This window comes from Clupea harengus, chromosome 7, assembly GCF_900700415.2.
Source record: "Clupea harengus chromosome 7, Ch_v2.0.2, whole genome shotgun sequence".
In the NCBI taxonomy this organism is placed as follows: Eukaryota; Metazoa; Chordata; class Actinopteri; order Clupeiformes; family Clupeidae; genus Clupea; species Clupea harengus.
Genome location: NC_045158.1, coordinates 9,992,185 through 10,010,277, shown reverse-complemented (window position 1 = coordinate 10,010,277; position 18,093 = coordinate 9,992,185). Strand labels below are relative to the sequence as shown.

General features: G+C 43.8%; 1 protein-coding gene across 2 annotated transcripts in view; it reads left to right on the top strand.

Moving 5' to 3' along the window:
- The window catches only part of zmat4a (zinc finger, matrin-type 4a), a 90,705-nt gene that overhangs the window by 14,612 nt on the left and 58,000 nt on the right, over nucleotides 1–18,093 (top strand). For both annotated transcript variants that reach the window (XM_012815807.3, XM_031570442.2), the window contains one exon: nucleotides 788–889. In XM_012815807.3, coding sequence (XP_012671261.2) covers nucleotides 788–889 — 102 coding nt within the window. The remainder of the gene's footprint in view (nucleotides 1–787; nucleotides 890–18,093) is intronic.

The window sequence follows — 18,093 nt, the reverse complement described above, 5'->3', positions numbered from 1 at the left end:
AATTCATAATTTACATATTAATGATCTGCACTCTCAGTTGTATTTTTTTTAACATTTTGCCTGTGGTCGGTATGGTTTGCCTAATAGAGCCTAAAATGGGGAAGGAGAGAAGTGTGAATACGTTTAAGACTCTGTGAGGCTCAGAGGGAAGTAAGGAGAGCAGCTAAATTAGAATGAGGAGCAGAAATAGCTGCAGCCTATGAATAGTAGAGGAGCATCTTGCCAAATCTAATTGCTACCTTCCCACTACCTCTACATGGTGGCATTAAGAGACCGCATTAAGAGCCATTATTTCTTTTAGTCTCAAAATAAGTGTTCATTTATTCATGCTGACCCCAAATGGATATTCGTTTTTGTGTGTGAGTGTGTAAACGTTGAGCTGATTGCCTCATAGTACCTACATTTGGCTCAGTCTGTATTTAAGATCGGTCTTCCTGAGACTGCAGAGGATAAAGGAGAGAAAAAAATATTGACCAAAAAAGACTGAAAGAGAATGATAGGGAAGGAGGGAGGGAGGGATGGAGATAGATGGAGGCAGGGAGGAAGGATAAATAATAGAGTACAACAGGAGGTACATAAATCTTAAGGAGTGCAGTGATTTCCGCGGTGTGTCTTGCACAAACAACTGATGACATGCATGTTAACAGCACCAAATAGTGGAAACTTGCATGGCAGAATATTCTTTAGCCAAACAGCACGCTAACTACAGCAGGGGAAAATGCATGGTTGGTCATGGTTGCTCTTTGTCTGTGTTACCTGCTGAAGGCCGACTCTTGCTTTCTTCCAGATGAAGTCGACAGAAGTGGACCAGAGTCTCTTCACAGACAGCTACTGCAAGGTGTGCAGCGCACAGCTCATTTCCGAGTCCCAGAGGGTTGCCCATTATGAGGTGAGCAGCTCTTCCCACAGGGGTCCGGTCTTCCACCCCATTATTCTTAGTCTTTCCACACTCCCCCCCTAGACCCTACACTCCACCACTACCTCAACAAACACACCCAAACCACCATCCCTCAGAGGGGCAGTGGTCAAGCCCAGAATGGCCTTGTGGTTCGAGTGGTTCATGCTGCATTAAGTCAGGCTGCTCTTGACCAAGACCAAAGGTTGTGTGTGAAGACCGCAGGGTTGCAGATTACTAGAGGGGTGAAGCTCCTGTGTTACCACATGTGTAGACCGCAGGGCTGAGACTGTGGAGGGCTGGAGCTCTCTGTTGCACTTATTTGTTTCTTTGTTATTTTATATCAGTTTTCCTACGTTCCTGAGAGAGCAAACAAAGGCGGCATTGGGATTTTGCTTTTGAATTCATTGAGCATTGAACATTTTCATGCAGGTGCGGAAATGAGACTTTTGGTGATTGTAAACTGTACTACTTCTGCATATCAAACATCTCCTCTCCGCATTCAGGGAGTGCTGGTGATTTCATCTAGTGATTTTTAACAACACCAGGGATACCACCAGAGGTTCCACCCCTCCATTCACCTTCAGTGTACTCTTGGACTTAGGGTCAGGCTCGGTCCATGATTTGGTGAGGTATTGTTCAGCTCATGTCTGTCACTTGACCAACCGCCAAAATGAAAAAAAAAGAAGATTGTTACACTGATGGTGGGAATTGCAAAAGTAATGGCTCCTGTCTGAGTGCAGGTTCTGCCTTTCACTCAGTGTCGTGATACAGGCAGTCAGGTCCCAGGTGCACTGGACTGCAGGGCCTGTGATGGTGAGGAGCTGTAATAATAGATGTTGAAGGGCCTCATATGAGAACCTGTCAAGGCCATTAAGTATTTATTAGATTGCCGTGTGTGTATGTGCGCCTGCCCGGACGATGGGCAAATAGAAGTTTTTGGAGAGGATCACTGCTGCACTATTTCCACGACATTCTGCCCGTCCCTGTGTTTGCTGTAATGCATCACTGCAATATATAAAAGCTTCTTAATTATGTTCTTGTCACATTTTTGCCAATTGGCAAACAATACTGACTGTTGATGTTGTAAATTGTGCATGTATTATGTTGTTGAATCATGTTTTGGTTACAGCTGTGTTACATAACTCACACCCCTTGGTGTGTGTGTGTGTCTGTGTGTGTGCGCGAGTGTGTGTGCATGTGTGCACGAGCCTCATACCAAAGCAGGAGTGACAAATTAGGTATGCAAGGTAGCTCTCGACAAGTAATCCAAACAGCCTGTGGAGGGTATTCCAATAATTCAGTTGTTCAGACAGGCATTTCAGATCACAGGAAGTTGGTGTCTCTGTGTGTAAAATATTCATTTAGAGTTGAATATTTCCTTTCCCTAGTCGTTCTCTCTTTGGTGAGCGAGGCCTGTGCCACTTGGACGGTTGCCCCTCTCTGCAGATGGGTTTGCCTGTGCTCCATCTCAGTAGCATCTGCCTCGCCTCCCCTAACTCCCTTTGACATGTTTGGGCCACTGTGACGATGGACATGTGTGGTCACTGAACGCCAGACTGAGAGATGGGGGAGGTGGGGTGAGGGTAGTGGGGAAACCAGGCCAGGGCGTCACAGACCTGGTTCCTCAGACGGGCCTTACACCTCCTCCAAGAGCCCCTCGTCTCGGGTGTCCTGCCCGCAGACTGAGGTTTTGGCAGACATTTGGGGGATGTTATTTAGTGGAGATGTGGCTCTGGTTAAAGTTCAGGTTACCGTCTGCAGGGCTGCTGCTCATTCAGCGGACGCCTCCAAATGCCAGGCATCAGGGATTTATCAAAAGCCTTGAAAAACGAGAACGAGACTGCACTTTAGAAAGACCTTTTTACCTAATGAGACTTGGACTGAAGACCTTTTGGTGTCAGATTCAGTGTTTCCATCTCTGTCTCAATACCAAGAGGAACACTTTATTAGCAATGCATATGTACAGTGTTTCGCACTCAATCTCAGTTTGAAATGCCTGATGAGGCCAAAGCAGGCCATGTTTTGTGGTTAATGCTTTGGATGAGTTTTACACATTAATGAGCTCTAGTGTCTACTTCTAAGCCATCAAATTTAGCCTAATGTTTAAAAGCTAGCATGGTGCTTGTAACATGTTTATGTGTTTATCTATTAAATGCTCTTGAAAAAGGATCCCTGGTCATGATTAAATGAGGTAGCAATCTCACCCTGACCTTCAGTGTGCAAATGTTGAGTAGATGCTGAGGATGCCTCTCAATTCCCCGTTGTATGATTGCTGTTTCCCTCAGTTGATTGCTTTTTAGACTGGCCAACAACGTGCAAGGCTGGATATTGAATAATATGCAGTGATTGCTATCAAGGACTTTTCAGAAGTAATATTGGCTGATCTTCTGTCAGTAGAAGCAAAGTGTAAGGGGGCAATAACGTGAAAAGTTACACTGGAAGGATTTACTTTGTTACTGACGTGTCCCCCAAGGTTCTGCGGCACACTTGTCATTGATTTTCACTGTCTGGTTTGGTTGAATTCATTCATTGCCTCTGTGCGATTTTAGACCTTGTCATACCACTTTGTTGTTGCGATAAAAAGGACATAATCTGGCGAGTTGAGGTTTAGTTTATCCTGGAAACTCCAGGACAGAAAGTCAAGTTTGTATTTGCTCACTGCTTCATTTTTAGACATAAACATTCTGAGGCATGTAATGCAAATGATATACACTGATGTAACTGTTGTTTCAGCCTATTACCCACACATGAGTGCTGGGATACCAGCAGTGTTACAGTGAAGGAGCATTCCCCCCCCCTCCCCTTCTCTCTCTCCTTGCCTGTGGGCAGAGTTTGGTTCACTCGACTCCCAGATCCAGTGCCCTCTGCTCCTGCAATGCATGAGGACCAGAGAGCTAGGGAGAGGAGAACAGAACAGAGCGACCAGAGGGGGCTTAGTGTCTCCGCTTGGTCAGGGTGATATCATCAACCTTGAAGGACAAACCTTCTCCTCTCCATGACGTGCTGCATGATTATCATGACCCAGTTCTCTTCCGGCCGCTATCTCCCGACCTGTCCCTGTGATCGCTGCTCTGCTTTCAGACCTTTATGTGGCACTGGGGGCAAAGCCATGCTAATTCATATTAGATATAATTAGATGTCAAGTATGTCTCTTCCTATTATCAAGACACCGTTGCGGTCATAGATTGTGCTGCGCTGTGCCAGGAAATGACTTCAGTGGCTGACCTCGGGAGCTTGGCTGTGTTTTTTTTTTTTTTTTTTCATTCACCAGAGAAGAAATTGATTTTGGAACAATGATAACCTGTGATGCTGAAGCCGAGCTTCCCTGATTCTGCTGAGGACACTGTTTTCCAAAAAGCGCCCTGGCCTTCCAAGATCATTGATACCCCCGGGAGAATGGATAGCCCAAGTGATACAGCTCTTCATCATTTGACTGCGGTCATTGCATCACAATGCTTACGGAGGTGGGTCCCTGGTGGAGTCAGATAGATTCCTCCCATTAGGTCCCTAGTTATTGTTTCTTCCTCTCCTTCTGATGTGTGGGAGCCCCCCCCACCCCCCCTATTGGAAAAAAACTAGTTCATGATGAAGGACCATGCAGGGTGTATTGATTGGCCTGCTCCTATAGCTGATGTGTCCCACATGCCCGCTGTGGCTGACCTAGGAGGGCACTGAGTTGGAAAATCAAAAGTGGGAGTATGCGCAGAGATTTATGTAGCTCATGCATTTTAACTCTTAATCAAAACGTCATTGTTTACTGTCCTTGAAAGATGAAGCGTTGGGCAGCCCAATCAGTTCCAGTCCAATCAATGGAGTGTCCCATTCAAATCCATTAGTGAGCTCGACTGTTTCAATCAGAGCTCTGAAAAAAAGGGAACAGTGAGTTAAAGAATGGGATGATCATAATGATATCTAAGGACAACATTTATTGAAAGCCACCCTTCCCCCATATAGAAACCTGCACAGACACACACACAAACACAGAGAGAGACAAACATACTCTAGCCTTTCTGTTCTGATAGAGTTGGAGCTGGAAAGTGAAAATAAACACTGAAGCTGTCTGAATGACAGAGAACATGGGCTTTTGTGGCGGTAAGAAAATATATTTAGTTTGCACGTCAGACACCCGACACTACCCATTCTATCCATTGTGAGGTATAATTAGGAAGTAAATAAATCCAACAGACTTCCCTTTTCAAATGTGCCCTACACAGTGCCTACCATGCAGAGGTTGATCACACAGGGTTGCCTTGATGTGTTGACAGCTGAATGGCAGAGTGTAGACTCAGAGGGTTATGTGCTAAGCTTGTATCATTGTAGTCTAATCTAAAAGCACTAGAGAAACTTTCAGGATTCCACAACCGGATCCCTGGCAATCTTTTCTTCCTCAAATAAACTTCTTAATGATCATGACATTATGAACTCCAAATTGTGGGGATTTGTTCCCAGTGACACTAGTGTGGCTTGTGGGGGGAAAAGATTTTGTACCCTTTCAGTTGATTCACTCCATAAAACACAAATAGTATGAGATATCATGCCTCCGCATGTCTGGCTAAAGACATCTCTATTCACGCCAAAAAGGCAGATGGCGCGTTGTGATGTAGGGAGGCCACGCCTGCCTACTTAAGCCAGGTCACCCCCTACTTCTCAGTTCAAACTGTGTTAACCTCTCTGTGAACACCTCAACCTTGCATCGCCTGTATGGTTTACCAGCTGGTTTTAAGTGTAGCAAGTTAGCAATTACTCTGGAAGCAGTTAAACTGCTCCAAACAAGATTTGTTTGACAACATCCTATATTGGTGTGTCTCAACTTGTCGACGGTTGTCTTGCATGAGCTCGCTGACAACATTGACCGCAGCTAAACCATGAGAAGGACTGCCACGATGCCTGCTCAGTTTGCCTGGGAATTGTCTACGCTCAAAGAGGTTTGGCGCAGCCTGATGCATGTGCATTTTGTCACCAGCTAAGCTGCTCCACTCTTGAATGTGAAGTTTATAAAAAAAAATCCTTGGTTAAGCTGCCACTGATCACAACCCTCTTCTTTCTAAATCCGCCGAACCATCTCAGACTGACTCTGAGGGCGAGGTGGAGCCAGCTCCAGCTACCAACAGGACACTGAGGGAGATGGATAATTCCATCTTCGCTCTCTACCGTCGTGCATCTCAGAAGCTGGATGTGGAGTGGCCCTCCCCCCTCCAACCCAGAGACCCACCAGGTTCGCCAGACTCCTATGACAGTGAAACAGTGTCTGCCACTTATTACGGATTTCGCGACAGAGCTAACATTGTCCTGGAAGAAGCTACTGTCTAACTGCACCTCTGTACCTGGATACATGCAGTTCCCAGAGCTGAGAAGTCGGGGCTGTTGCACCCTCCTCATATGGAGCCTTACCTATTTTTTCTACTTCACAACTGCAGAAGATTTATCGTTTGGCTATGTCGTTGGTTACCCTCCTGCAGACCTATAAGACTATGTGCTTGGCCAAGCTTGATAGCATGCTGTCAGTGGGGAGCCCAGCGACTGCCCTGCTCGATGAAATTTTGGTGGCCCCAAACTACATTCTTTGCAGTGCCCAGACGCTATTCATTAAGTCAGCTTCTGCATTCAGTCATTCCGGGGGACTGGTTCACCTCGATCAATCATTCTCTATGACATTCGAATTCGAATCGACTCTATGACATTGCTATTCATCCAGTTCACAGGAAGTTCCTCAGATTTGCTTTTGAGGGCACAACCTATGAATATCTGTTTCTTCCGTTCGAGTGGTCTTTAGCCCCATGAACGTTTACCAAGTGTCTGAAGGCAACTCCTGTTCCTCTGTCACCTCAGAGCATATGGAGCCTTGCGACTAGAACTTAACTTGCACTTACAGCAGTTACATTCCTGCACTTCTTTTTTTTTCTATTTCTTTTTTCTATTTCTTATGTAAAGTAGTATTTATTGTTACACTAGCTCTATTGCTTGTAGCTTGACTGTTCTCTCCCTTGTACGTCGCTTTGGACAAAAGCGTCTGCTAAATGACTAAATGTAAATGTAAAATGTAAATGATTTACACAATCTGGCAATCATTCCTCATTCAAGGGAACACACAGAATTGAAAGTGGCCATGGTGCTGTCACATATTCAGAAGTTGGGCTTTTCAGTGAATACCGTTAACAGTTCTCTGAATACTCATCAACGATTGGTGTTGACTGGACAGAGTGGATGCCCTGGCACAAAGATGACCAAAGTGTTTTCTGTGCACATTCCCTCCGGTGGAACTGATTCTACCCAGGCTGGAGTGATGCATCAGGAGGGCCTCTCCTTGATTCTGGTGGCCCCCTGTTGGCCAGCAAAGTCATGATATGCAGAGATAATCAATCTCCTGGTTGACGAGCCTTGGTGTCTCCCACTTCGCAGGGACCTCTTGTCTCAGGCGGGGGGCAGATAATTCATCCCCACCCAGAGCTGTGGCGCCTGCAGGCCTACCTGCTGAACAGTCAGGCGTAGTGGCTAAAGGATTGCCTCTATTCAAAGTGATAGAGCCTCTTCTACAAGACACCTCTATTCTTTAAGTGGTGTGCATTTGAGCACTGGTGTCAGTCCAGGGGTCTCGTTTCTTTTCAGTGGTGCATTGTGGATGTTTTGACATTCTTACAAGAACTATTGGACTATTAGAGCAGGACCGCTCTTTTTCAATATTAGAGGTATATGTCCAACCTGTCATATTGGCACTGAAGTGGTGTCGCCAGGGGCCCAACCACTTGCTATGCGCTTTACGAAGGGCGTGTGTCACCTGAAGCCCATTACTAGATCACCTGTGCCATCACCTGCTTACTGTTCTGGATGCTCTGTGCTGTTCTCTGTTTGAACTATATGCCCCAAGACTTCTCTTCTTCGCGCTTTGGTTTCAGTAAAACGTGTGCCTGATATTTATATCTTATCTGTACAGCCTTTGGGCACCTAATTTGCATCTGGTGACACAGAGGTCACTTTGCACCCTAATGCTGCTTATTTTCCTAAGGTCTTGCCCATGTCTTATAGGTCTATGGCTTTTTGACTTATTTGCTTTCTCTCCTCCTCCTCCTCCTGCTTGCACTGTGCCCGGTGTGGGCATTGCGTACATGTAGCATCATGCCCCCAGGGGTTTCGATCATGTGACCGGCTCTTTCTCTGTTTTACTAATCCAGCTCGTGGCAGGGCGCTGTCTAATCAGCGGCTCTCCCACTGGATTACGGCTTACGATAGCAAGGGCCTGCCTTTGCCTGAGGGTGTGCGTGCTCATTCCACAAGTGGGCTGGTGGCATCTTGGACATAGTTCAAGGCCGTATCAATGGAGGAGGTGCACTCTGCAGCATTTTGGACGTCCTCCCATACCTTTGTACGCTTGTACCGCTATATACCGAGTATTAATGTTCTGTTTACCCTCAGGGCGTATCTGTGTTGTACCAAGTGAATTGGAGGCAAGGGGAAGGGCAGGTTTCCGATGAAGGAGGGGAACGAGGTACCCACACAGAAGCCAGTGTTCGGGGAAGAGCACTGGGTTGATCTGAGGACGAGACGCCTTTTAGGCGTGAATAGAGCTGTCTTCAGGTGGGATATCCCATACTATCTGTGTTGGACCTAGTTCCTCTCCTTCAGGGAACAGTTTACCACAACACACACAATGACCACCGTGTGTGGAGGGGAGCGCAAGGCTCCAGCTCATCCTGATGAAAAATGACAATGCGCTAACATATTTGTTTTGTGACCTTCGTAGTCCCAGTCTCTGCCCATGTTCAGGTCATTGGCCAAGCCTCCTGTGCAGGGGTCAGACTAATTTGATGCTGATGAACATGCTTAGGAAGCCCATAAATGTCACCTTTGCTCTGGCTGGATATTCCTCATGATACAGGAGCATGAATGTGATATAGACGTCAATGGCTTTCTCGAGTTGACGCACAACATAGCATTCAAACCATGATGTGTTCTTTGACTCTAATTCAACACTATTTCTTGATATATAGGGTGGGGTTTCTAATTCTAAACTGTCTCTGTTAATGTTTCATTAAAATGGGTTTCAAACCCTTCTCATAAAATATGAAACTCTAAGATAAATTATTTGGATGCTAAAATTAAGTTTGGCGTTGACGGACAATCATGAAGATTTTTCTAGGTTACTGCTTTCTCAAACTTGATTATTTTTGTATCTGTGTAATTATTTGTCCCTTCAGTAGGATGGATCAAGTCAATGCTTGCTTTATCTTACATGCAGTGTGTGAAATGAATAGAATTGAATTGAAATGAATGCAGTTTTGTGAATGACACTCATATTAATACATTTTTTGGAGGTATATTTGCACGTCATTAGCACAGTGTAAGACAGTGTGCAGAAAGATTAGTAGGACACCAATACAGTGAACAGTATGACTGTTCCAGTAATGAATGAATCAGGAAATGTGTACATTTAAAACCATTTAAAGCATGGTGGCCTAAATGGTGTGTCCTTTCATTTTATTTTGTCAGCTTAATCTGACAGCCATTTTCTCCAATTTTCGAATATCCCTGGGCCACCCTGCCAAGGGATTTATTCATAGGAATATGCAGCTATGACAGCAATGTATGAGCCATGTGTTAAGTGTCCATTCCTGAACATATTGAACAGGTTAGTTACTGACTAAAATCATGATGACAGGAGAGAGATGGGCTAGTGAGACAGCCAACCAAAATAGCTAGAGGTTCACCTCCTCCCCCCTACTGAGCTGAATTTATCTCGAGATTCCAGCATGACTCAACATTATAGTGTAATCTGGACACTTTGGCATGTTCTCGTCAAAACAAGGAAAAAAAACTCTCTCTAAGGCTTATTATAGAAGTCCACAGTGCAGCATCCCAGCATATTCAATAATAATATGAATATTCGATATGAATGAATGATGACACGGTCCCGTTCATTTCTCATGAATAGTTTCCATCTCCAGAAGGTTTGCCATCCATCAGTGTTGCATACAGTAAATGAGTATTTAAACATATATTGAGTGTCTTCAGTCAGTATAATCAATCGTGCTTTATGCTTTATAACTTTTAGCGCGCTACTCTGAAGACTTGAAAGTCGGGTTGCAAATGCGTTTTTCTGATTGAACTTCACTGAGGCCAGTGAAGTTAGACACTTCTGAACAAATTGCATGATGAAATTGCTAATGGGCAGAACAAAAGGCGTCTGAGGCCATGGGGAATTAAAATGAGGTATGTTGTGAAGGGATTCTCAAAAAGAAGGAAAGATTTTGAATAGTCCTTGAGCGTGGCGGTGCTTTATTTCATTATTTATTGAAAACTTACCATTAATATGAACACCTGCATTCCCAGCAGAGTTAATGTGTACATGCACTGCATGTTTAAAGAGGCCAAGTAAGACAGTGTATTTGAATTGCTTTAGTAAATGGTTTCTTATAATGGTTTGATTGTCATCACAGCTTACATCTGTACATGCTTTGAGATCACTACTATTAAATGAATGACCCTCGAAATAGACAGAGACACTGACAAATGACATCCGCTCATGTTGGAGGATTTAGGATACAGTTTTACTGTCATTTAATGTATAGGTTTGCAATGGTGTAGTGCATACAGTCATCTATACCTGGGCCTACCTGCCACCTTATGACCGTGTCACTGAGTAATATGCTCTTCCAGCTGTGAGTATGCTTGTTCATATTTGTAGTTGGGTTGTATAGCACTTAAAATAAAAGGTATTTTCACGTAGCCTAAGAGCTCCCAAAAGCCCACTAAGACTTGCCACGCAAGAGCAGCTTCCCTGCTTGAGGGAGTATTGCTTGACTGTGGGTGACAGCATCTCCATCTCCGGCTACTCAAAGTCCGGTTGTAATAGTCAGGGAGCAGCACATTAAGTCTGGAAGTGCGACTAAAACTGGGGCAGATTCTGTTATATACGAATAGTGTAACATTCTGTTTATTAATGGATCATTAATGGATCTCAACAGAATTTCTATACTCTCTCTGTGTCCCTGCAAAAAAACAGGACTTTATGTACATATATTAGCAAAAGTAGGCTACTTATAATTTGCTTATTACTTAATTATATCTATATTATTTAATGTGATCATATTTTTATTCTGTCCTGAAGCCAACAAACCATGCATAAGTGTTCTAGTATGTTCTTTTGACTTCACATACGGGTGATGTAGTTTTTAGTGCTGTACTATAAGAAGATACAATAAGGTGAACAGATTGGAATGGGCCCATTAGCAGTTCTACAGTATCAGTTCCTCTGCCGTGCATGGGTGTACATGGATTTAGTTTTGGTTGGTTTTTAAGAGTGAGCTGTGAGCCAGTTTGGCCCAGTTTTTGTGACAACACTCTGTCAAGTGTCCGTGGATGCGTGTCTCTATTGTCTACTGATCTGCCGGCTGCATAGGACAGGGGTTCCTGCCAAGGCGCTGCTGGCCCGTATCTGAGATCCCACTCAGCGGCACATAACGCTATGCTGTCTGTGTGTGTGTGTGTGTGTGTGTGTGTGTGTGTGTGTGTGTGTGTGTGTGTGTGTGTGTGAGTGAGTGTGTGTGTGTGTCTGCCTGAGCCCAAGGAGAAGCATTGAACGGCTTTTCAAAAGCAAGACATATGATCACATGTTTCAGGGCTGATGCCAGCAACGTTCTGCAGGATGTGTCTGAGTTTTTCTTCTTCTTTTTTTTTTGTAGCTTTTGAAACAATCTGTGACACTGCAGTGTTTCTCATGCAGTGTTTCTGTCTATTTGTGCCCAGATGCAGCAGCAGGGGTTGTGACATGATTTTGTATTTTTCCAGGACATTGAAAAAAAACTGTGCAAATAGGTGCACAGACTTTGTGGCAGCCATTTTGGCTTCGGGAGGCTGACGTATCACTCCTTGTCAGTCTCTTGTCACTTTTTTCAGTCTCGTTCCCCCCACTCCGTGCCATTACTAATCACTCTATCCACTGTCCGCCCAGATTCTACTTGTCACATTAATTAAATCATTCCTAAATTTCAAACTAGCCTCCGTTTTTTTCCATTATACAGTGCAACCTGTCCTTTTCAAGCATTTTGTAGATACTTCATGAAAAAAGTGGTTGGCGGTGTAGTCATGCATTAAATTGCAATTGACAATGCCCTAGAAGAACAAGGGAACAACAACCGGCAGCGAGGCACAGCCTCCCGGGCTTTCATTGTACTAAGGCTGTGACATGTATTTATCGTAGCATGTTTACTTTACACTTACGTGCCTTTTAAAGTGAAGGCTGTCAAAAGATTAGGCTTTGTTTTGTTTTCAAATGTCATTGCTCCATTAAATTCATAAATTGTGCATTCCACCTCAGGAAAAAAAAATGATTAAACATATTTAGATATGGCCTTTTTGTAGACTAGTCAGGACAAGCATACTTACAAATTGACTTACATTTTGAGCACATTCAATTCCCCAGAACAGATGAGAAGTGTATTGTTTAGTTTTTTTTACCTGCTGCTGCTCATCTTCTTTGCATCATCTGTTATATAGGTTTCCAATCCATTTTCTAGCCTAATTTTAACCTAGTCTGGTAATCAAATCACTACTACCTGCATATAGAGTGCAATGTTTGCAGTATCCACCCTACCTCACATGTGCATAATACCTTAATTTTAACAGCGCACAGTTCTAATGTACATTTGATGGAACACATTCTGTCTTGGCTTTTCTATTGACATTTTTGTGTTCTTAAAAGGACTGTACCGTGTGACCGTGGCATTTCCAAAGAATTCACAGCATGAAGGTGCTCAGCCTATGTCACGCCAATTAGTGCCTTGCCTATAACAGCCTCCTGCATTCTAATTCCATACTTGACTAATCTTTTATAAACCTGCTGCATCATAGGAAAAGCACATACAGTATGTTTATATACAGTACATGTGTGTATATCCATTTTATTGTCACACTCTGACTAGCTGTGGTGTACAGCAGCAATAAGGTTTCATTGGTTTTCACCAAGACTCATCCCAGAACTGGCTTACCTGCCAAATCCAGTAATGCAGTGACCACGACTCTCTAGATCAGGAACAATGGTAGGACCTTCTGGAAGTGCCGCCATCTTATTAAGGTGTTATATCACTTATGTCTTTATGTTTAAGAGACTAAAAGGAAGGGCATTCCTGATAGAGCTATACAACAGACTGCCTGGAGTTTACTAGGTGGTCCGTTACAAACTCTGACATGAGGGCAAATATTCTCCTTTTTTGTAAGTCACAAACCTAATCCTTAGAGCAGAACCTTGAGTATTGTGTTTGATTAAACCCAGGCAGTGCTTATCACCTAACTCGCCATCTCTTCGGAAAGGTAGGGTGGTGGAAGAGTCAAGCTCTGGTCCTGCATCACAGCATCAGGACAGGGGAGAGTGGTCAGAATTGCTAAGTGGATGGACGATTGCGGCCAAAAGTGGAGGAGTCTTCAGATTGGCCTGTAGGTTGAAGTTCACCGGTTAGCATCAAAATGATCTAGAGCGGGCAGCCAAGACAAATCTCCTTTGGCTTCAGTGCTAGTCTCTGAATGTCCTTGAGTGGTCTGACACAAACACACAAACACACCTGAACCCCATAGAAAATCCAATTTGAAGGTCCTAAATACTTGCTAATGTACTTTGCATATTGTATATTTTGCCATACCATTATGGGCTGTTGCCTGTAGAACGATGGCCACAAATCATAGCAATTTACTGTGACACATCAAAGTGAAGCAGTCTGAATATGTATATCTGCATGTAAGTGTCCTGTTTTTGTGACATTGTAATGAGTCTCAACATTTATTCTTTATTTTGGCTTCAGTTTGGCTTTGAAGTTGCCACAGACTAGCCCCCGCGTGTTGGAAGATCAAAGCATAAATTTGCTCTTTCATTCCCACATTACGGGATATCACAGTCTTACAGAAATGGTGAGGTGTGAAACTGAATCCGCTGTAAATAGCGGACCCCTTATCCCCTGATGTGACAGCTAGCCTTTTGCCCCGACACTTCATCTGACCTCTCCCCGGGCAGAACAAGCTTGACATAATAAGTGACATCAGACCTCTTTTGGGGCTGGGGGTGGGGTGGGGGGTGTAGTTCAAAAACACTCACCCCATGCTGAGGACCTTACCACAAGTACATACAAGAGTCCTCTCTTTGAAATGGAGAGTGCTGTTATGTTTGCTGTGTGTGGAGATAGAGTTGGGCAATTGGGATATGTTTTTGACTTGACTTGACTTTGTGAGCAGCCAAAGGGGCCATTACTCTCTGGCCGATTGGTTGACATGCCTGCAGTCCAAAATGGATTTTTCCTCAATTCCAGTCCTTAGCTCTCATGCCAGGCTGCCATTCGGAGCCCTCATGCCAAGGCTATCATTTGGTGTCATTTCTGTCAAAAACTGACCAGAAAAGCCTCTGGATCTAATCTATTAACAGCACACACACACACACACACACACACACACACACACACACACACACACACACACACACACACACACACACACACACACACACACACACAAAAATCACTTATTTTGCCCAACAAGGGACCATCTCCACCCTGTGGCATTTCTGGCTCCATTGGTTCTACCCTGAGGGATGTATCATTACTGATGACATCCTTGTCAGGACTGCCTTTTATACAGACATTTTCCCCTCTCAAAAGTATTCCCAAGGTCCCCTCCACATTTTGCTCCTTAGAATGTATGCGTCAGCCTGTAAAACTCCTACCTCCATCTGTGATCGCTCTGACTGATAGTTTGATAGTTTGACTGTATACTCTATACTCTCAGCTCTGTAAAGGCATCAGGTCTATTTCAGTGGGCCGATGCTCTGCACATAAAAGAGCACCCTGTTCAGACGTGTTACAGTTGAATGCACCATTAGTGATTTCATATGATCACATTCACATTGCCAGGGGCCCAGTTCGTTACCTCAGAGGACCTAGTTAGGCCAGTGCCAAAAATATTTACACTGAAAGCCCCATTTAACATTGTGCCACCATACATGGAAAGCAGGCCCTTGGCATATAAACCTCTCTATAGTTATTTTTTCATTATTTTTTTACATTTGGCATCTCTTTGTCTATCTATCTGTGTTGTGTACTTCTATAGTCAAGCTTTAATTACCAAAAAAAGTCTGGTCAAGTGGATGAGCACAAGGGGGTAAAACATTTTTTTAAACTCACTCTTGATTAAGGGGTTCATTTCCTTCCAGTTGTTTCTGTAAGCCCAGTGGCACTGGGGGCTTATAGACTTTTGCTCTGCATTTTTCACATCGTTGGCCTGAGAGCCCAGCGATGCAGCTCCAAAAATGGGATCCCTAGACACACACAGATTTCGTTGAAACAATCTCCATGTTTAATCGGACAATACTTGTTTGTTTCTCATTTCTGTTGGCAACCTGGTTGCTGCCCCACCAAATGTGTCCATGTGTCACCATCATGGTGCAGTGAATGTTGCCAGAGAAGTGGAGAGAAAGAAATCGTTTCTTCCCTCAAGAGGAATTAAAAGGTTTTCAATTGAAATCACTGCACCATCTCTTTGCCTAGCTCGCTCTCTCTCTCTCTCTCTCTCTCTCTCTCTCTCTCTCTTCTATCTTCTATTTCTTTCTCTCTTTTTCTCTCTTTCCGCCTTTCCTCCCTTTTCATTAGGAAACACAATCCTCCACACCCACTGTCAAATGGCATGATTTGAGAGAAACTGAACAGAGAATCAATTCTCTCTCTCTAAGATTGCCTCTTCTGTCAAAGCAGAGGAATCAATGGCTTTGTGATGTGCAGTCTATTAACAACATCAGTAACACTAGTTAAGGGAGAAGTATCAGAGGTGTGTTTGTTATTTGGCACTATCCTCTTTTGTGTTTGTTTCATTAGTTTAGTAAGTGTCGTTGTCGTGCACTACTTTACGGTAAGGAAACAGATGTGTCAGAAACAGATGTACAGCTTTAGTGCATGTCAACCCATACCCATTCTCACACCGTCAGCCTAAAGTTTACTTTTTAAAATGCGTTTGTCCCCATTTCACCATTAAATATAGATCAAGTGTCTGAAACAGTAGACAATCTACTGATCTTGAGATCTTCTTCTAAATAGTTAGGTCATTTATTATGTATTATAAAACAATTGGGTTCTATTGAATTATTTGGCTGTTTCTGATTGGACGAGAGACGTTCCATGAGTTGGAATATCCCAGGACATCCCAACTCGGACTTTTCACAGCTAATAATAAATCACTCCGCGATGAAACATTCTATAGCACGTTGATACAATTAAGCGATAACCGTTAATTCAAAGTTCTTATAATTCCAAAAGACGTTGACAATGGAACTATTTTTTTGTTGCGGAGAAACAATGGCGAAATAAACATGTTTTAATCAATAACTTCGTGTTTAAATGTTAATTGGTTGACTATAAAATTGTTTTATAAAAGCAATATAGTACTCGTGCGAGTGGGGTAGGTAAGGGATATTCCCACGGGTGTTGTTGCCTGCGCCACTCGGCCTCCGGCCTCGTGGCTACGGCCGAACACCACCCGTGGGAATATCCCTTACCTACCCCACTCGCACTCGTACTATATTGCTTAATTATAAAACAATTGGGTTCTATTGAATTATTTGGCTGTTTCTGATTGGACGAGAGACGTTCCATGAGTTGGAATATCCCAGGACATCCCAACTCGGACTTTTCACAGCTAATAATAAATCACTCCGCGATGAAACATTCTATAGCACGTTGATACAATTAAGCGATAACCGTTAATTCAAAGTTCTTATAATTCCAAAAGACGTTGACAATGGAACTATTTTTCCATTGCCTCCGGCCTCGTGGCTACGGCCGAACACCACCCGTGGGAATATCCCTTACCTACTGTGATGACGCGATTCATAAGCGCGTCCTCACCGTGTCCTAATGGCGGACACAACCGACTTTCAGTATTCCTTTAAACGTCAACGGACACATCTACCATGCTTAATGTACATCCCTTTCATCTTTGCGGGCGTGTGTGAAAGCATAAGGGTGCACACCTACCACTGACACCATGCCAAACATTTCACTACACACACAAGTTACTGATGTTTAAAATCTCCGTGATATTGTCTGCATATAGCCCCGTCAAATCACTGCCATTCCGTTGTCATTGAATATATACTAAATTATGTAAAATAGTGTACCTACGTTACTGGTTCACCAAACGAGCTGGGATGAGTTCTGGTCGCCATTACATTTGTTTCCTGTATTAGGAAGTGCGCTCCCGTCCTGGGACGCATTTATGGTTTGGGCAGGTTCGCGAGGAACATAGTTTCTCCCTCGCGAAATCAATTACTTCCGTTATAAGGTTTACCATTGTGAATGTGATGTATACCTGCCATCATCATTATTGTGAAGGACTGATTGAGTTCAAATGATTATTGGTAGCATTTTAACTCTGTTTAATGTGTATTGTATTTCACCTGAATTTACCCCTGTGGTTTGAGCCTATGGTAGTATGGGCCAATTATGGGTAGTTCAGCTAAACGTTAAAAGGGTTGGCAAAGTAGTAGGAAGGGGCTTCTGTGGTGAGAACGTCGTTATATAAGAGTTTGTTAGTGAGCTAGTTGATGCTCGGCTGTATGGATTCCAGAAGCGTGAGGCTGATGTTTGCGCACAGCCTCAGTATAGAGAGCGGGTATACAACTTTGTACTAGTGATTGTACATATACCATTTGTAAATATCTTTTTGTTTTCATTTATACCAGTATTTTTGTTTACATATTTTTTATTGTGGATTATGCACATGGAGGAGGTAAAATAAATTTACCAACTACAGAGCCTGGTCTCCCTGCTGTCTTTGTGCCTTCACTAAAGACCCTCGACACGGATACCCTTTGACATTTTGGTGGCAGCGGTGGGATCCAGTGTCTACTAGGGTCGGCACACAAGAGCAGCATGTACCGACGAGGACGACAACACCGTATGGCTACCCGGAGTAGGTCTGACTTTGGCGCCACTGCAGCGCCCCCCTCAGAGCATGAGGAGGATGACACTACGTCCCGACCACAGTCAGCGGCCCCAGAGGATCGCATGTCTATGCTGGAGTCAGCTTTGACATCCTTTATCCAGACACAGCAGGACAGAGAGGAAAGAAATGAGCGAGAAGCTCAGCGACAGAGCCATAGATGGGACTCACTGCAGCATCAGTTTCATCAGCTGCAGTTACTGGTGAGCACGGAGCAGCAGGACCGCCTC